The sequence below is a fragment of the Ovis aries genome, chromosome 1, assembly GCF_016772045.2.
Source record: "Ovis aries strain OAR_USU_Benz2616 breed Rambouillet chromosome 1, ARS-UI_Ramb_v3.0, whole genome shotgun sequence".
Taxonomy (NCBI): Eukaryota; Metazoa; Chordata; class Mammalia; order Artiodactyla; family Bovidae; genus Ovis; species Ovis aries.
In genome coordinates this window covers 261,128,993-261,150,193 of record NC_056054.1, presented here as the reverse complement: position 1 = coordinate 261,150,193, position 21,201 = coordinate 261,128,993, and the positions used below count along the sequence as shown (strand labels likewise).

At 41.2% G+C, this 21,201-nt stretch overlaps 1 protein-coding gene across 1 annotated transcript in view; it reads left to right on the top strand.

Annotated features, from left to right (window-relative positions):
* The window catches only part of DSCAM (DS cell adhesion molecule), an 827,097-nt gene that overhangs the window by 541,826 nt on the left and 264,070 nt on the right, over nt 1–21,201 (top strand). Inside the window, exon 10 of the mRNA XM_042237343.2 lies at nt 7,670–7,948. Coding sequence (XP_042093277.2) covers nt 7,670–7,948 — 279 coding nt within the window. The remainder of the gene's footprint in view (nt 1–7,669; nt 7,949–21,201) is intronic.

The following is a 21,201-nucleotide window of genomic DNA, read 5'->3' as shown; positions in this document are numbered from 1 at the left end:
AAAAATCAATGTCTCCTGCCTCCTGGGTCATTCTGCTTAGGAAACAGCCCTGTACATAGATCTTTCTATTCACATGAGTCATACATTTCATTATAGAATCTTGAACACCAGGCTCTTGGGGTGGATGGAGAAAGACATTAATGGTGTTGTGTGAACAGAGTGGAGGATTGTGTCACACAGAGTCAGTGATCTAATTTTCTAGACTTGAGAGTACACTGTAAATTTGCAGAATTGGACAATAACCAGTCTTATAGGTAGACAGTCCGTTAAGCAATGTGGTCAACCCACAAGTCACACGTGTTCATCATCCTCACGGTTTTCAGGCCACAGCTTGTACCTGGACCGATGGTTTCTGGATGGTGTCAGAGCCCTGAGTCTACTTAGGTTCCAGGCATCCCTGGTGGGCATACAGACCCTGAAATGGGTGTGTAATTGGGACTGGACTCTCAGGGACCAGCCATGGGATTTGTATGCCCATAATGGGCAGTGTTAGGAGATGCGATTTTTGGAGATTTTATGAAACACATAACATGTTCTAAAAAAATAAAAAATAAAACCTTCTTAACAGTTGGGAAGAAAGGACTTGTTAAACAGAATAGAAAAGAGAGACGGGAAAATTAAAGTATCTGCAGCCATGACTCAGAAGACTTTGGCTTGAGGCAGTCTCTTTGAACAGTCTGCTACTGAGAGCTGTCAACCTGAGACTTTTGTATGGAGACTCATGGAGTTCAATTACCACCAGAAATGGAATGACAAAATGTGGATTTGATGGAATTATATATGGCAAAGGAAAAAGAGCCTTACATATCTCAGCGTGCATGTAATGCATTTGATTTTCCCAATGAATTATTGGCCTTGGGACAAAAAGAGGAAAAAAAAAAAAAAGGAAGAGGAGAGGAGGAAAGATGCTAAAGTGAGCTACCTCTGTGTACCACCTGGGCTCTGGGGCTGCATGTTACATAAAGCCCGCTGCTGACACTCTTATGAATTATTTCACCCTCAGTGTTTTACATGTGAAGAAATGGAATCAGAGAGTTAAAAAATGAAAATCTGGGTCAAGGACTTCTCTGGTGGTCTAGTGGTTAAGAACCCACCTCCCAGTGCAGGGGACACAAGTTCAGTCCCTAGTCCAGGAAGATTCCACTTGCCTTGAGACAGTGAAGCCCGTCCACCACAATTACTGAATCCCACGAGCCTAGAGCCCGTGCTCAGCAACAAGAGAAGCCCCCACAGTAAGAAGCCCATGCACCGTTCCTGGAGAGTAGGGGGCCTACTCTCACACAGCTGGAAGGAAGGGCCAGTGCAGCCAGAAATAAAATAAAGGGAAGAATGAATGAAAAAAGAAAACTGTATCAAGATAACACTGCTAAAACTACCCAAGATTGGCCACCACTCAGCTATGTTTCTTGTAATATCCTGTACTCTCCTCCAGATGGGGTTGGGGGAGAGAAGTAAAAATTGTTTTGTGTCCTCTGAAAAAGAATATACAGTTAATTTTTGAGGGGCAAGACACAGAAATATATTAGCCTGATTTCATGTTCTTGCTATGTGTTTAGAAAGAACAAGAGTCTACATTAACATTTAGTCTAAATTAACAGGGCATTCAACAGCTCTGCCTTAGAGAATGGAACCCACACCTTTATGTAGAATGAATCCACAAACCTGGTAAGAAGTGACCTTGAGCAGATATTTACAAACTTTACGTAGGAAGGATATGTGAAAACCTGCTGCAGGTTACATTCATAATTTCTGCTCCTATAATGTGACAGTGTTTCGTTATCAATAAGATTCAGAGAATTTACCTTAGAAAATGATGCAATGAATCTGATAAAGTAAGTGATGCGCCTAAAGCAGGTGATTTGACTTCACCAGAATAATTACAAGAGATTTAGAACCACTTGGTTTACTTTTTGCCTCCAATTTTATATCTTATAAATGAAAAATATAAAATATTGGACCCTTTCAAATATTTCTGAGCATTTTCTACAGCAGCCTTGAATTCATGGCTGAAGCAAAGGAGACAACATACGTAGTAAGAAGTGACATGTTTGACACATAGGTTTTTAAAATTTAATTTGCATTAAAAAAGTGCATCCCAATGTAATGTGGCAAGCGAAACAAGAAGTCACAAAGCTAATGTTAGCATTATTCTGGGAAAATGACTTTTCTCTCTAACTAACTGTTTCCTTTCATCATGTAAAATTTTAACTATCTTGGATAGCTTTTTTAAAAATAAATATGTTCAGAAATATTTTAGATATTACCTTTTCCCCATTTAATATATTAACGATAGCTTATGAGTCAAGAGTCTTAATTATGCACTACGGTATTGTATTAACTGCAGAAATGATGGCTGTTAGAGCAGGGTGCCCCAGCATAGACTCTGCGCCAGCTGCTCTGTGTGTTGGTTGCACCTGCTCTTTATATTTATGCTTCCTTTCTGCCTCACATTTGCCTTACCTATTGTGGCTTCTTACTGAGCCCTTGTCAATATGCCAATTCTCAGCATCCAGTTTAGAGCAAGAAATGAGATAATTAGAGTGCTACAAAAGTTTAAAATACAATGTTCAGAGTGAGGGATTGTCCTCTGAGTGACGTGAGTGAGGGTTAGTGCCTAGGCTTTCTTTTTTATTATTATTGACACGAAGAACCAACTCATTGGAAAAGACCCTGATGCTGGGAAAGACTGAGGGCAGGAGGGGAAGGGGATGACAGAGGACGAGATGGTTGGATGGCATCACCGATATAATGGACATGAGTTTGAGCAAGCTCCGGGAGATGGTGAAGGACAGGGAAGCCTAGTGTCCTGCAGTCCATGGGATTCCAAAAAGTGGAACAGGACTGAACGACTGAACAACAACAGTTGGAGTATAATTGCTTTACAATGTTGTGTTACTTTCTGCTGAACAATAGCATGAATCAGCCATATGTATACATATGTGCTTTCTCTCCTGGGCCAGCCTCCTGCCCCTGCACCCCAGCCATCACAGAGTACCGAGCAGAGCTCCCGGTGCTATATAGCAGCTTCCTACTGGCTATCTATTCTACACAGTGTGTGTGTGTGTGTGTGTGTGTGTGTGTGTGTGTGTGTGTGTGTGTGTATCCCACCTTACCCTCCTCTCCCCGAGTCACAAGTCCATCTTCTACATCAGTCTCTATTCCTGCCCTGCAAATTGGTTCATCTGTGCCATTTTTCTAGATTCCACAAATATGCATTACTATATGATACTTGGTTTTTCTCTTTCTGACTTCACTCTGTATGGAAGATTCTTGTTCCATCTACATCTCTACAAATGACAAAATCCTGCTCCTTGTTTATGGCTGAGTAATATTCCCGGGCTTTCTGACATTTGCTTTCACTGCTTTGGAATCTTTGTTTCCAGTAGTGTCACTTTATGGATAAACATTCTGAAATTTATTTCTGAAATTATAATTATATGTCCTAGAGTTCTATAAACCAATGAATTACAGATATTTTAGAATTATGGAAAGCATGAATTTTTAAAAATGGATTCTCCTGTAGCTACTTCTCTTTTTTTATAGCCAATTGATTTTTTTTATGTATCATGGTTTTTAATTCCTCAGAGAACTCATTACTACACATTTGTTCCTGCTTTTACTTATTTATTTATTTTTAAATTAATTTATTTATTTTAATCAGAGGCTAGTTACTTTATAATATTGTAGTGGTTTTTGCCATACATTGACATGAATCAGTCATGGGTATAGCTACTTCTTGCCTCCATCCTTTGAAAGTAATATTCACATGCCATTTTTCTATGCTGTGAGTTTCTTTTGCTATGAAGAAGACACTCCTGTATTTAATAAGTATTGACAGCCTACAGCCCATATTGTTTTCTTATTAAATAGATAGGTTGAAAGGTATCTATCTTATCTTTCTTCCTTGATCTGGGGTTAGCAAGTAAGTCCTTATCTATTTCCTTCCTCTCCCTATTATAACTGATAAGAAAGGTGGGGTCCTTTACCTTGTCCACGTGTTTCACTTAGGTGTTCCGTTCTTGTTGTTTTTGTTTTGTTTTGTTTTGTTTTTTTTCCCTTCAGGAAAGGCCTGGTGCAAGGCAACCAATTCAGGTACATGTGAAGTTCTGTTACCCCCTATGTTAACTCATTCACTGCTCATAGAAGCCCCCCCCACCCCCCGCCACTCCACCTTGTTTTACAGATAAGGAAGCTGAGGCACAGAGAGAGTGCTAATTGCTAAGTCGTGCAGGACTCATTGCCACTCCATGAATGGTAGCCTGTCAGGCTCCTCTGTCCATGGGATTTCCCAGGGTAGTGGAGTGGGTTGCCATTTCCTTCTCCAGACTAAAATGACACAGCTGGAATTAAACTCAGGGAGTCTGGCTCCAAAGTCCATTTACCTTAGAAAAATGATCTCCAGTTCAGATAAGAAGCACCCAGTCAACAGTGGGTGCCTAGGTTTGTCTGCGAAGACTCACGACTAGGTTTCTGTGTGTAAGAAACCAACGAATTGTCTTGGAAAATTACTGGCAAGCTAGTCTTCCCTAACAGCTTGCACCTGGAGAGTCCCTATGCTCACAGGATGTTTGGGAATAAATAAACTATAGTCTTTGTTGAGAAACATGGACTTTGGGTGGGAAGGGAGAAGAAGAATACTCTATGAGACTTAGGCAATGTCTGAGAAGATTGTAACCCCACAGTATTCAGCCGATGAGGAACTGGGGAGGGATCTGTGCTCCAGAGGGCAAAAGTGCTTGCTGGAATGTCCCAGGGGTGCCTGCCCACCAGACACCACATCGTTCGAGACCATCATTCAAAGTCTTGCTTTCATTGTGTAAAAACAAACAAAAAGAAACCAAAGAAGAGGAAATGTAGTTACTTTTTATTTTAAAGATGCCAGTTTATTACATGTTAATATTTACACATGGAATAGACATTTGTGACACTTGGGTCAAGATTTAGAGAAATACAAACACTCCTGGTACAGCTTGGCACTTTCCCCACCTCATGACGACCATGAACAAACGGCTGTAATTCAGCTTGATCTAAACAGGTTGTAGGCTGTCAGTGCTTATTAAATATGAGAATGTCTTCTTACAGCAGGGAAAATTTACAAGATAGAGAGTGTTAGTCATTCAGTCATGTCTGACTGTTTGCGACTTCATGGACTGTAGCCCGCCAGGCTCCTCTGTCCATGGAATTATTCAGGCAAGAATACTGGAGTGGGTGACCATTCCCTTCTCCAGGGGATCTTCCCAACCCAGGGATCAAAACTGGATACCTTGCACTGCAGGCAGATTCTTTACCATCTGAGCGACCAGGGAAGCCTGTACAGGATAAAGGGCTCCGTTTTTCAAGAACAGAGGCAAGGCTTAGCTACAGAGGAATCAGGGTGTAAAGAGAAAACAGAAACCAAATCCATACTACCTACATTTCTGAAATAGCACTAACTCAATGGTTTGTAATCACTGGGTAGAACCTGTCCTGAGATCTTTGTCTCTTAGTATCAGACCAACTTGTTGCAGACCCAGAGTTCTATTAATAACTTTACATTGAGTATCCACAGCAGTTTTGATACTGAAATGGCAACCCACTCCAGTGTTCTTGCCTGGAGAATCCCAGGGACGGGGGAGCCTGGTGGGCTGCCATCTATGGGGTCGCACAGAGTCGGACACAACTGAAGTGACTTAGCAGTAGCAGCAGCAGCATGCTTATCTGTACCTTTGGCTGTTTGTTTGTTTGCTTGCTTGTTTCTCTGGTAAGGTCTAACTTGAGCCACCTGCTTACTGATTCTGGCTGTATTTGCAGTTCTAACTTCCCACCTCCTCTAGAAGCATGTGTGTGTGTGTGTGTGTGTGTGTGTGTGTGTGTGTGTGTGTGTGTGTGTGTGTGTCCTTAGTCATGTCCAGCTCTGCAATCCTGTGGACTATAACCCACCAGGCTCCTCTGTCTGTAGGGATTCTCCTGGAAAAAATACTGGTGTGGGTTGCCATGCCTCCTCCAGAGGATCTTCCCAACCCAGGGATCAAACCCATACAGTAGTAGTAATAATAATATTAAATAACAGAAAAGCCACTGCTATACTTTGTTAACATCAGCAGCCTATGACGATGCATGCATGACAGCTGTACTGGGTTGAGATGGTATATCATGTTCATTGCTGTCTGACATACTGACATACAGTGCAATATTGAGCACATACTAGCTGCTCAAAACCCACTCCAGTGTTCTTGCCTGGAGAATCCCAGGGACGGGGGAGCCTGGTGGGCTGCCGTCTATGGGGTCGCACAGAGTCGGACACGACTGAAGCGACTTAGCAGCAGCAGCAGCAGCAGCAGCAGCAGCAGCAGATGCTCAAAAAACACTTCTTCAGTGAATGAATGAATGACTGGTTTCCATTCAGTTGTTTTTTAGCTGGATTCCTTACATCTCCCCTGAGTTGATAATGAAATGGAACTATGACTGATTTAATGAATAAATTCTGCAGACATCCTGCTATTTAATAATTTCATTTTGTGAAATCACCTAGCATAATAAGTGGCTTACATTAAGTTATTATGGGCTTAAAATAATAATCTATGAATAACTACCCCACAAGACTGATAGGAAGAGCACATTGTCAGCTTGCTCATGACCTCATGACCAATAAGTGATCAAAGTAGAATCCAAAATTGGCTCCTCTGGTGCCATTTTGACCATTTTATGATGCTGATACCCTGTGAGGCCATCTAGGAAGCTGCCAAGAAGAATGATCCTAAGTCAAGAGGGAAAAATAAGAATGTATTAGGGATATTAAATGAAAACAGAGCATTCCAGATGGAGTGTGGCTGTGTCCATGGCTGGCTGAGCTGAAGGTTATAACCTTATCTTCAGTAGGAGCACATCTCCTCAACTCAGAAAACTGACCACAGACCAGTTCATAATATAAGATCATGGGCAAGGAATGTGCAAAATTAAGGGGGTACAGAGTAAACTTAATGGACATGAATCTGAGCAAACTCCAGGAAGTAGAGAAGGACAGGGAACCCTCCATGCTATAGTCCATGGGGTCACGGAGAGTCGGACACAACTTACTGACTGACAGTAACAAGAACTGAGTAACTGCGATTATCCTAACATAAACATTTTAAATTAACCTTTGCTATTGGCTGGATATTGGATACTTTTAAAGTATTTAATAATAAAACTGAAATCTCTTTCTTCAGTAGACCTAAAGTATGTTTACTAAAAAGGCATGGAACAGATTGAAGGGAAAACAGTAATTGTAAAGTTAGTATTAGCAAGGCAGGAAAGAAATCTCCTGAACACATCATTTTTAAAAGCGTCCAAGAGAAAGCCAATCCCAAGGCCCTCTTTCAAGGCATTTACACTGAAAAATGCAGAACCTGAAGCATTTCCTTTTAAAAATGATTATTGAATTTAAAACATTTTTGTCAAAATAATGAGATTAAGTATATTTTCTGAAGTAGTAATACAAACTAATCCATGCTTATCATTTAGAACAATAAGAAAATTCAAAGAACAAGAGAGCCCTATTTCAAATCTTCTGCTAGTTCATATATTTGTATGCTGTAGCAGTGATTTGTATTGCTCTTTCGGTGTCATGCAAGAGGGTTAAAGAGAAGAGAATGTAGAGTAATAACAGTTCATTATCATCTTTCCTTTATTACCTTTTCTTTTCTTTCAGTTCCACCTTTTATCCAGCCTTTTGAGTTTCCAAGATTCTCCATTGGACAGCGGGTCTTCATCCCGTGCGTTGTGGTCTCAGGGGACTTACCCATCACCATCACCTGGCAGAAAGATGGCCGGCCAATCCCAGCAAGCCTCGGGGTGACCATTGACAACATTGACTTCACAAGCTCCTTAAGGATTTCCAATCTTTCCCTGATGCACAATGGGAATTATACCTGCATAGCCCGCAATGAGGCAGCAGCTGTGGAGCACCAAAGCCAGCTAATTGTGAGAGGTAAGGAGGGACTGCGGATGCATGCCATCTGTGCAGTCAAATTCTATAATGCTTGTCAATGGTGTTTCCTTGAAATATTAAAAGTAACTAGGATTCCCATTCAAACACACACACACACACACACACACACACACACACACACACACACACAGCTGTAGGAACCAACTATGAACTCCCCTAAACTCCAAACCAAGATTTAATTGATATTTACCTAAAATTTGAAGTTTCAAAAATTAACCAAGAAGAAATGTGTGGATGAAGATGTGGGGTCCATGGGATATATTTCTTGAAATAGAGCTTTTGTACATTAACCCAGTAATATAGGGATATTTGAGGCCCAAAAATCATGAGCACATGTTTTGTTGAATTTACCTTATAGCACTTTTTGTATTATCATTTAGACTGATGATTTTAAAAATAATATTTGTCAAAGCCATATATTACAGGTTTTCTAAAGTCAAAACGTATATGGTAGCTTTTGTATGTTTTTGCTTTCTAGTTTCTAAAATGTAGTTTTCTTTTCTTTCTCATTTCTGTTGAGCATTAAATCTCTCATTATTTGGGGAGGGTATTGAAACATCTATTAAATTAGTGAAGTATGGCAAAAATTTATGAAAAAATTGAAAGAAGGTAATTTAATTTCCAGAAAGTTTTTCTAGGGCTCTCAGGGAACCTGAAATGTAAGCTAAAGTCTCATTTCGCACCTCTGCCCAAATCTCCCAGTTCTCATTAAGGTTCACCTGCAAAATGAGAATCTAGTCTTCCCCCGTGTCTGTGGAGCATGGATGTTCTGTGATTTCATGATTCTTCTAGAGGTGTATGTGTTCATCTACCCATACAATACTCACCCACATTGCAGAAGTAATTGTATGAAATTAAAGATTTATATTAATGTTGACTATTTGCATTTTGGGGCTTCACAGGTGACACTAGTGTTAAAGTGAGTGAAAGTCTCTTAGTCGTGTCTGACTCTTTGTGACCCCATGGACGGTAGCCCACCAGGTTCCTCTGTCCATTGGATACTCCAGGCAAGAATACTGGAGAGGGTTACCATTCCCTTCTCCGGGGGATCTTTCTGACCCAGGGATTGAACTGAGGTCTCCTGCACTGCAGGCAGATTTTTTACCATCTAAGTCAAGAACCTGCCTGCCAATGCAGGATTTTAAAGTTCTCTAACACAGGGCTCTCATCATAGTTATCAAAAGGGATGGATTCCATTACCTTCAGGACAGTCAGTAGATCTGAGCAAACTCTTTCTCGAGCTGTAGATTCCCAAGTCCTTTCTCAGACCTTGCACCTGGTCTCCATGACAATTCTTCCTTTCTACTGAAAAGTAATGCCCATTCTGGCTACTTGGCAACAGAATAAAGTGAAGCATACTTAGAACTCATATGAAGAAACCAACTTTGTATTTGTGAAAAAGAGCTTCCTTGAGTAAATCAGAACATCTACCTTCAGTTAGATACAAACCAAAGGCACAAATGGCCTTATTAGTATACTAATAAAATTAGGAGCAATGACTTTTTCCCCAGTTTTGAAGATACATAAACATGGGAGCTGCTGCAATACTGCTTCCCAAATGCTTTCTTATGAGAAGAACTGACTCTCACTATCATTTGAAAGGTCAAAACAGGGAGTACATCAGCCTGACTCTGATATAATCTACTCTGAAGGATCCAGGTCAGAGAAGAGAAATGCTAGATGAACATGTACACGAGTGGTCTGTGAATCACTTGGCTTTGCAGGAAAGGCAAGTGAACTTTTTGACCAAGGCAAAAGTCAAGTGACCTGGAATTGAGCTCAGCCAATCAGGATAATGCAGTTGATTACAATCTGATTAGTGTTTCTCTGTGGCTGTTTTTAAAAATATGTTAAATAAGTTTCTTTGAAAATAACATTGAATCACTAGTTGGATAATATAGCCCTGAGAAAGAAGATGTGCTTCATAAAGTAGGTCAGTAGCTGGAGAAATAGTCAAGAAAGAAATGATGTGGGGCACTGGTTTTCAATCTGGACTTCACTATGAAATCTCCTGAGAGATTTAAGAAAACACTAATGACTATTTTCTAGTCCTAACTAAACACAAGATCCCATGGACTGTAGCCTACCACGCTCCTCCGTCCATGGGGTTTTCCAGGCAAGAGTACTGGAGTGGGTTGCCATTTCCTTCTCCAAACTAAACACAAGTAAATCACCATCTCTGGGAGCAGATCCATCTCCCAAATCTCTGGGGCATTATTATTTCTTTTTTTTTTTTTTAATTCAATACACAATGGAGTATTACTCAGCCATTAAAAAGAATACATTTGAATCAGTTCTAATGAGATGGATGAAACTCGAGCCGATTATACAGAGTGAAGTAAGCCAGAAAGAAAAACACCAGTGCAGTATACTGACACATATATGTGGAATTTAGAAAGATGGTAATGATGACCCTGTATGCGAGACAGCAAAAGAGACACAGATGTATAGAACGGACTTTTGGACTCTGAGGGAGAGGGAGAGGGTGGGATGATTTGGGAGAATGGCATTGAAACATGTATACTATCATGTAAGAAATGAAGTGCCAGTCTATGTTCGATACAGGATACAGGATGCGTGGGGCTGGTGCATGGGGATGATCCAGAGAGATGATATGGGGTGGGAAGTGGGAGGGGGATTCAGGATTGGGAGCTCGTATACACCCGTGGTGGATTCATGTGAATGTATGGCAAATCAATACAGTATTGTAAAGTAAAATAAAATAAAAACAACAAAAAAAACACACAAAAAAACAAAAATCATCTGTTAATGATTCTTGAATTTTGTCATATGTTTAAATTACCTAGGGAGCTTAAAAAAATGCCTGATGTCTAGGCTGAAGTCCAGATAAATCAACATCACTGGCAGGGTGGTAGGGGTGCCCCAAGCACCAGGAATTTGTAAAATTCCTAAGCCAGTTCTAAAATGCAGGGAAGTTTAAGTCCACGTACCCTAGGTAATTTGAATATACAACTACTTTAGAAGTCTATTTTGTTCTGTAAATGCAAAGAGAGGCCATTGGTGACTTTAAGTAAGCCAGCAGCATGACTTGATTTATGTTTTTTATCATCACACTAGCAGCTGTGTAAAGAATGGACTAGTCCAGAAAACAAAGATAGTAGGTAAGAAGCCGTTTCAGAAGTTGAGGCAAGATAGAAAGTGACTTGAGTGAAAGTAGTGGGTCAAGATAATGAGAAGCAGTTTTAATTTGCAATATGTTTTGGAGGCAGAGCAAACAAAACATGTATAAAGTGACTATAAGCAAGTGAGAGAGAAGATTCCTTAACTGGAGTACATATTTTGCCTAGTCAGGTAGATAAAAGTGTCTGCAGCAAAAGTTGAAAAGATCTAAGGAGTAGCAGTTGTCACAGGGAAATAACGATATGAGAACAACAAGACTGTCTAGACCCAAGGCATTCCAAAATTTAAGATTTCAGAATAAGAGGAGAAATCCACAAAGGAGACAGGAAGAAAAAGCAGTCACTGAAACAAAAGGAAATTCAGTGGATTGTGGGGCCCTGAAAGCAAAATAGCAAATAATCAGGAAAGATATGTAATAAAGAATATCATGTCCCACCAAAAGTAGAAAAAGAGGAAAACCAAGAATTGTTCATTGGGTTTGGGGGAAGGTGAACACTGGTTTGATCTTGCACAACAGGGTGGCTACAGTGAATGACTGATTAGTGGGGCCTGAAAAAAGAAAGGGAGGTAACTGAATATGTGGGAACTTGAGAAAATACACTTATTTTTATATTTTCAAGAATGTTGCTGGGGCAGGAGGCAGAGAAAATGGAAAGGAAGTTAGATATGGACATGGGACAAGGGAAGCTTACATACTAATGGGAATGAGCCAGTAGAGAGGAAAAACTGTATGTGGCAGGGCAAAGAAATTATTAGAGGATTCAGGTCCTTGACTTAGTTAATTGGGCTCTTTTACCAATGGAATATGTCCAAACTAATATAATAATAATAATCCTAGTAGGGCCCCATAAGGTAGAACCAACAGAAATGGTTGGAAATTTCAGACAGCCAGGTTTGGGGTCAAGTAACTTAAAAGATTTTTCCAGCGGTCATGTATGGATGTGAGAGTTGGACTGTGAAGAAAGCTGAGCGCTGAAGAATTGATGCTTTTGAACTGTGGTGTTGGAGAAGACTCTTGAGAGTCCCTTGGACTGCAAGGAGATCCAACCTGTCCATTCTGAAGGAGATCAGCCCTAGGATTTCTTTGGAAGAAATGATGCTAAAGCTGAAACTCCAGTACTCTGGCCACCTCATGCGAAGAGTTGACTTGTTGGAAAAGACTCTGATGCTGGGAGGGATTGGGGGCAGGAGGAGAAGGGGATGACAGAGGATGAGATGGCTGGATGGCATCACTGACTCGATGGACGTGAGTCTGAGTGAACTCCGGGAGATGGTGATGGACAGGGAGGCCTGGTGTGCTGCAATTCATGAGGTCGCAAAGAGTCGGACATGACTGAGTGACTGAACTGAACTGAACTGAACATAAGAGATAAATTTAAAAAGTCATCAGAGAGTAACACAATGGATTTATCCTCCTACCATGAACAATTATGAAAAGTGAAAGTGTTACTCACTCAGTCGTGTCCAACTCTTTGCAACCCTGTGAACAGTAGCCCCACAGGCTCCTCTGTCCCTGGGATTTCCCAGGCAGGAATACCGGAGTGGTTAGCCATTCCCTTCTCCAGGGAATCTTCTCAACGTAGGGCTCAAACCCAGGTCTCCTCCATTGCAGGCAGATTCTTTACTGTCTGAGTCACCAGGAAAGCCCATCAACAATTATAAAACTAGACAAAAATTTGTAAAGTAATCATTTTTCAGGCAGTGAAACACACAGTAGAGGGCTGTGTGGTTCTTGAAATAAATATGACATATTCCCCAAATGCACCCCAGATTTTTGCTTGGTGCACTTTCCAAACCATGACAGCAGGATGAAGAGCCTAAATGATAGTGACTTTTCAGGTGATGATAAACAAAGATTAACACTTAGAATTATTGAGGTGCTAGATATTTCAGGGCAGAGTACTAGGGAGTGGGGACCAGGTCAAAGAAAGATTTACTAGTATCTGTATAGGGTTTCCTTTGAGTCTTTAGCTAGGTACTACGCTTCACATGCTTAGGGTGAGACTTTATGAAACCTAGTAGAGAACAGCTACCAGGAAAATGTGACATGATTAAAGATTCCAAGAGTTATACAGTGCTGAGAAGTGTTGAATTTCTGACTAATCAGAGTAGAGAATACACAGGGAATTCAGTTGAAATCTCAGAGAAGCCACAACTAAAAGAGACCTAATCTAGTCCTGGAATAAGGGTTCTTCTAAACCCTCAAGGCTATTAGTTTTCTTGACAGGATAAACTTCTTCACCAGTAAATTAACTGTCTGCAGTCATAACATTTCACACCCTTAAAAGGAAGACAACAAAATCCAGACTATCAATACATAGCATATCCACAATGCCTTACATATATTTACTGGGTATGGGAAAAAATAGGAAAATGTGAGCCATAAATAAAAGAAAAAAGAAAGGAAACAACCTAATGAACATACAGAAGTTGGGATTAGAAGCAAGGTTTTAAAGTAGCTATCATAATCATTTTGCAACATTCAAATATGTGTGCCATGAGTGAATACATAGAGTCCCTTGGCCTACAAGATCAAACCATTCAATTCTGAATGAAATCAACCCTACGTATTCATTGGAAAGACGGATGCTGAAGCTGAAGCTCCAATACTTTGGCCACCTGCTGTGAAGAGTTGAAAAGACTCTGATGCTGGGAAAGATTGAAGGCAAAAGGAGAAAGGGGCAGCAGAGGATGAGATGGTTGGATAGCATCACAGACTCAATGGACATGAATTTGAGCAAACTCCAGGAGACAGTGAAGGACAGAAAAGCCTAAGTGCTACAGTCCATAGGGTCGCAAAGAGTCAGACATGACTTAGAAACTGAACAACAATCATAAACATTTTGAAAATTTCAAATGAAAAGATGTGTGCAATGAGTGAATACATAGGGAACACAGAAGAGAAGTGTAAACCATTAAAAAAAAAAAAAAGAACCAAAGGAAATTCTAGATCTGAAAAACACAGTACCTCATCCATTTCTGCTCTGCCCCTAGCACACAGCAGTTGGGGCAGAGAACTTTCTACCTGAATGACTAATTGCTGCCGTGAGTGACAGCCTTTCTTCTTGGATACCTAGATCAGGCAGCTGCTCTCAGAATTTCAAATCTTAGTTTGAATGGTCAAGTAGTTGAATTTCGTCACCACTTCAGCTAGATCACATTCCAGATAAGCTAAATAGATCTTTAGGTAAAATAAAGAATCTTATCACTTATTCTTGCCATTTAGAATAATGAGAGTTCCATATTGCAGACTGCAGACTTGCTAACTTTGGAGCATAATCTGTCCTTTGATTCGTGAAAAATATGCAAAAATAAGTTGGAGAAACAACACCCACATGAAAACAGCAAACAGTATTAGAGAATACTTATATGCATTTTTATTTCAATCTGTAACATCAGTTGGGGAATGTTTTTCTCTAAGAGGCTTTAAAGTTTTTGGTCTGAGATATAACTTGGGAAAAGTAGAACTAGAACAAAGACCTTGAAGACTTTGAAGCTGCCTTCTTGCAGCCAGGGTGGTTGCAAAGTCTCCAAGTGACAATGTCAAAGAGCAAAGCGAGCTATGATAAGGGAGAGCTCTGTGGCTTTGATAGAGACTTCATGGAAGAAGCAGGAACCATCAACTCTGATGTGTAAGTTGAGTTAGAAAGAAACTGAAAAACACAGTAACCCTGGAACTTTTAATAAGTAAACTAAAGTCCACGTTTCCGCTTGTTCATCTTCTATATGGCTTAGAAAAGGCAACTGAATTTCTGAGTCACAGTTTCCTCATCTGTATGATAGAAATTATGAGACATACTTCTTGGAGTTGCTGAGAGAATGGAATCAGATAACATCTATAAATGTCCTTACCACCCAGCTAGTTGCAGGGCTTTCCAGTTCCTCTTCCTTTAATGAATGAGTAGGAAGGAGGACAGAGGTGTTCAGGCATGTGTTTTGAGACCAGTAAGGGATAAACAGGACTAGCTAAGGCACAGGTGGTGCCATGATCAGAGTCAGACCACCTCTTGTTGCCATGACCAAGTACATGCTTGATGTGGGAAGTGATGGGGAACCTCAGAAGTCCTAGCATTGATTGCCCTTGGAAGTAGGAGATACATATGATATCAGTCAGTGGGCTGTGGCTCTGCAGATAAGAGAACCCAGCAAAGACCCCATGGCCTGTCAGTCTGACTCCCCAGACCCCCTCCCTGCTTCTCTGCCCTCTGTTTCCTTTCATCTCTATCAGGATCTGGAAACCCATTAGCTGTGCTATCTTAACTATATTCCTTAACCTATTTCTACTTACATTTTACTTCAATTTTCTTATTTGCAAAATGGGATAAGGGCTTCCTGGGTAGTGCTAGTGGTAAAGAATCTGCCTGCCAATGCAGGAGATGCAAGAGACACAGGTTTGATCCCTTGGTTGAGAAGATCCTCTGGAATAGGAAATGGCAACCCACTGCAGTATTCTTGCCTGGAGAATCCCACGGACAAAGGAGCCTGGCGGGCTACAGTCCATGGGGTCACAAATAGTCGGACACACCTGAGCAAAGCCAACAGGTGGTAACTCCCATTTGCTGCTCTTCTCCTGTTTCTCCTTTCCTTCCACTGATGTGTACGTGACTTTGGTACTGACTGAGGACATGTTACATGGAGGAGGCCAGATGGTAAACCCAAGCATCACGCAATTATTTAGAATAGTGGCCTACGGAATACAGTCAAAAAGGTAATAGTGCACTATACTTCTGAAGAAACTGCAGCAGTTGGGGATAAATTGTGTGTGGGAGGTGAGGTGATAACTGCAGCTGTAAAGCTGAGGTGTAGGATAAAAAGAAATGAGAGAAATGGAGTTAGAGGACTCAGTTCCTGCTTATTCCTCATACCAGAGCCTTATGGCTTTGGACCATTGTACAGCTTAGCACATTTTTGATAGGTTGGGTCACAGGGAAGATTTATGAAAGCTTAATTTAAAATAAATTAGCTGTTATCACAAGGGAAGTTAGAGGAAAAAACCCTTAGCACTTAGACATGTGCCCCATGGCTTACACTAGCAGTGGATAGATGATGACCCTAATGTCACACTCAGTTGGGTGACCTTGGTATTGGTGAAACCATTTTGAGGGAAAGGACTGGAATTAATGGCAAAACACACGCGCCCTTTGTTTCCTGTTATTGGCTCTGCATTACTGCAGGGCAAGCTGCCAATATTATGATTTCCTGTCTGTGACTCCAAAGGTCAGTCTTCTTACACTTCTTTATATCTTGTGATGAGTCTGTGTTTCTGCCTTTTAATAATGAGCCACCGCATAGTGAAACAAACACATTATCTAAAAAGCCCCTACTTGACCTTCATTTGGCAGGAAAAATAAAACTTGTAAAGGCCACTCTCTTGCTGCTATTTGTTAACCCAATTTTTGATGCCATATTCATGCTCTCATGTTGCTTCATTCATCCATTCATTTTGTTCCAAAACATACTTATTAAGCATTTATTTTATAAGATGTTTAATAAGACATACTCTGAGTGTGCCAAAGAATTGATGCTTTTGAACTATGGTGTTGGAGAAGACTCTTGACTTGACTTCAAGGAGATCAAACCAGTCAATCCTTAAGGAAATCAATCCTGAATATTCATTGGAAGGACTGATGCTGAAGCTGAAGCTCCAATACGTTGGCCACCTGATGCGAAGAACTGAATCATTGGAAAAGACCCTGATGCTGGGAAAGATTGAAGACAGGAGGAGAAGGGGACAATGGAGAATTAGATGGTTGGATGGCATCACTGACTCAATGGACCTGAATTTCAGATGGTGAAGGACAGGGTTCCCTGGCCTGCTGCAGTCCTTTGGGTTGCAAAGAGTCAGACACGACTAAGTGATTGAACAGCAACTGAGTGCTGGTTGTACAGGCTGGTCAATATGGGGAGACCCAATCCCTGCCTCACAGAAGTTAGTAACAACCTAAATGGGAAAATAATCTGAACAAGAATAGGTTTGTGGATATGCATAACTGGATCACTGTGCTGTACACCTGAACCTAACACAGTGTTGTTCAACAACTGTGTGTGTAGGCTTAGTCATTCAGTCATGCCCACCTCTTTGCAGCCCCATGGACTGTAGCCTGCCAGGCTCCTCTCTCCATGGGACTTTTCAAGCATGACTACTTGATTGGGTTGCCAGTTCCTTCTCCAAGACAACTATACTCCAGTGTAATATTAAGAAGTTAAAAAAAGACTTACATTCCAGTGCAGGAGAGAGGCAATGAACATACAGATGATGTCAGACATCTACCTGTGCTATGAAAAGTAAATCTTGGAAGGAGGGATGAGAGTGTTAAGAGAATGGAGTTTCAGGATGAACAGGGTAAGCCTTTCTTTTTTCATTTTTTTATTTTATATCCGAGTAGGGCCAATTAACAATGTTGTGATAGTTTCAGGTGGACAGCAAAGCAACTCAGCCATACACATACATGTTTCCATTTTCCCCCAAATTCCCCTCCCATCCAGGCTGCCACATAACATTGAGCAGAGTTCCCTGTGCTATATGGTGGACCTTGTTGGTTATCTATTTCAAATATAGCAGTGGATACATGTAGATTCCTAGCTCCCCAACTCTTCCCCCCAAAGAATGGACAGGGTAAGCCTTTCCGAAGAGACATTTGAAAAGAGACTTGACACAAGGGAGGGTTGAGTCACAGATCTCTCTGTAGGAATCCAGTTACAGGCAGAGAGGCAAACAAGTACCAACACCCTGAGGCAGGAGTGGGTTTTTTTGTTTGCAGAGGACAGCCAGAAACCAGTGTGCTCACCATTCAGTAGGAGAGGAGGGAGGAGCCAGGTCATCTATTCTGGGTGTTACACAAAGCCATTGGAGTCTAGTTTCCAGTGTCATAAATCTAACCTAGAGTTTTGATCAACTACTATCTTGATTAAATGCCATCCAGCAGAGAATGGCAATCTTTATTTGTACAGCACCGCCACCCTCCACTGCCACCGCAAGAGTAGCTTCCAGTTTTACCTTCAATAAAAAGAAATTCCCATCCTGTTGACAGCTAGGGAAACCTACAACCATTCTTTGGAAATATACAGCTACTTTGTTATTGTTGTTGTTTAGTTGTCAAGTCACGTCCATCTGTTTTGCAACCCCTTGGACGGTAGCCCACCAGGCACCTTTGTTCATGGGATTTTGCAGGCAAGTTTACTAAAGTGGGTTGCCAGTTCCTTCTCCAGGGGATTTTCCGGATCCAAGGATTGAACCTGTGTCTCCTCTATTGGCAGGCAGATTCTTCACCGCTAAGCCACCTGGGAAACCCATATGGCTATGGGTTGTTGTTATTCAGTCCCTCAGTCATGTCCACCTCTTCGTGACCCCATGGACTGCAGCACACCAGGTTTCCCTGTCCTTTACCATCTCCTGGAGCTTGCTCAAACTCATTTCCATTGAGTCAGTGATGCCATCCAACCATCTCATCCTCTGTTGTCCCCTTCTCCTCCTACCTTCAATCTTTCCCAGCATCAGGGTCTTTTCTAATGAGTTGGCACTTCCAATCAGGTAGCCAAAGTACTGGAGTTTCAGCTTCAGCATCAGTCCTTCCAGTGAATATTCAAGATTGATTTCCTTTATGATTGACTGGTTGGATTTCCTTGCAGTCTAAGGGACTCTCAAGAGTCTTTCCAGCACCACAGTTCAAAAGCATCAGTTCTTCAGTGCTAAGCCTTCTTTATGGTCCAGCTCTCATATCCATACATGACTACTGGAAAAACTATAACTTTGACTATATGGACCTTTACTGGCAAAGTCATGTCTCTGCTTTTTAATATACTGTGTAAGTTTGTCATAGCTTTTCTTCCAAGGAGCAAACATCTTTTAATTTCATGGCTGCAGTCACCATCTGCAGTGATTTTGGAGCCCAAGAAAATAAAGTCTGTCACCGTTTCCACTGTTTGCCTATACATAGCTATTTAGAAGCCATGAATTCCAGACATAAAACACTGGACTGTATCTAACACTGAGAAATACCTGCTCAATTACAAACAAGCTATCCCGCCTTTTAAAACAGAAAAATCATTCTTTCCCTTAATAAATAGACCAAAGCCAGTGATCATGTAAACAACCATCATTTTAAGCACCATGGGGAATCCTTTCCAAACTTCGGATACTGTCAGGCTACATGGATTGCATGACAGGACGGGGTATTTTAGAAAGTATACATCTAAAATTACTCCTTCTAGGAGGACAGGAGTAGTGTGCTTGCAATTATTGTTTCTTTTATTTATTTAAATTAATTGTTATTAGAGTATAGTTGCTTTAAAATGTTCTGTTAGTTTCTACTGTAAAGCAAAGTGATCCAGTTATCAGTTCAGTTCAGTCGCTCAGTCGTGTCCGACTCTTTGCGACCCCATGAATCGCAGCACACCAGGCCTCCCTGTCTATCACCATCTCCTGGAGTTCACTCAGACTCGCGTCCATCGAGTCAGTGATGCCATCCAGCCATCTCATCCTCGGTCATCCCCTTCTCCTCCTGCCCACAATCCCTCCCAGCATCAGAGAGTCTTTTCCAATGAGTCAGCTCTTCGCATGAGGTGGCCAAAGTACTGGAGCTTCAGCTTTAGCATCATTCCTTCCAAAGAAATCCCAGGGCTGATCTCCTTCAGAATGGACTGGTTGGATCTCCTTGCAGTCCAAGGGACTCTCAAGAGTCTTCTCCAACACCACAGTTCAAAAGCATCAATTCTCCAGTGCTCAGCCTTCTTCACAGTCCAACTCTCACATCCATACCTGACCACAGGAGAAACCATAGCCTTGACTAGATGGACCTTAGTCGGCAAAGTAATGTCTCTGCTTTTGAATATGCTATCTAGGTTGTTCATAACTTTTCTTCCAAGGAGTAAGCGTCTTTTAATTTCATGGCTGCAGTCACCATCTGCAGTGATTTTGGTGCCCCCCAAAATAAACACTGACACTATTTCCACTGTTTCCCATCTATTTCCCATGAAGTGATGGGACTGGATCTTCGCTTTCTGAATGTTGAGCTTTAAGTCAACTTTTTTGCTCTCCTCTTTCACTTTCATCAAGAGGCTTTTTAGCTCCTCTTCACTTTCTGCCATAAGGGTGGTGTCATCTGCATATCTGAGGTGATTGATATTTCTCCCAGCAATCTTGATTCCAGCTTGTGCTTCTTCCAGCCCAGCATTTCTCATGATGTACTCTGCATATAAGTTAAATAAGCAGGGTGACAATATACAGCCTTGACGTACTCCTTTCCTGATTTGGAACCAGTCTGTTGTTCCATGTCCAGTTCAAAATGTTGCTTCCTGACCTGCATACAGATTTCTCAAGAGGCAGGTCAGGCGGTCTGTATTCCCATCTCTTTCAGAATTTTCCACAGTTTATTGTGATCCACACAGTCAAAGGCTTTGGCATAGTCATAAAGCAGAAATAGATGTTTTTCTGGAACTCTCTTGCTTTTTCCATGATCCAGAGGATGTTGGCAATTTGATCTCTGGTTCCTCTGCCTTTTCTAAAACCAGCTTGAACATCAGGGAGCTCACGGTTCATGTATTGCTGAAGCCTGGCTTGGAGAATTTGAGCATTCCTTTACTAACATGTGAGATGAGTGCAATTGTGCGGTAGTTTGAGCAATCTTTTGCATTGCCTTTCTTTGGAATTGGAATGAAAACTGACCTTTTCCAGTCTTGTGGCCACTGCTGAGTTTTCCAAATTTGCTGGCATATTGAGTGCAGCCTTTTCTCAGCATCATCTTTCAGGATTTGAAACAGCTCAACTGGAATTCCATCACCTCCACTAGCTTTGTTCATAGTGATGCTTTCTAAGGCCCACTTGACTTCACATTCCAAGATGTCTGGCTCTAGATGTGTGATCACATCATCATGATTATCTGGGTCATGAAGATCTTTTTTGTACAGTTCTTCTGTGTATTCTTGCTACCTCTTCTTAATATCTTCTACTTCTGTTAGGTCCATACCATTTCTGTCCTTTATCGAGCCCATCTTTGCATGAAATGTTCCCTTGGTATCTCTAATTTTCTTGAAGAGATCTCTAGTCTTTCCCATTCTGTTGTTTTCCTCTATTTCTTTGCAATGATCACTGA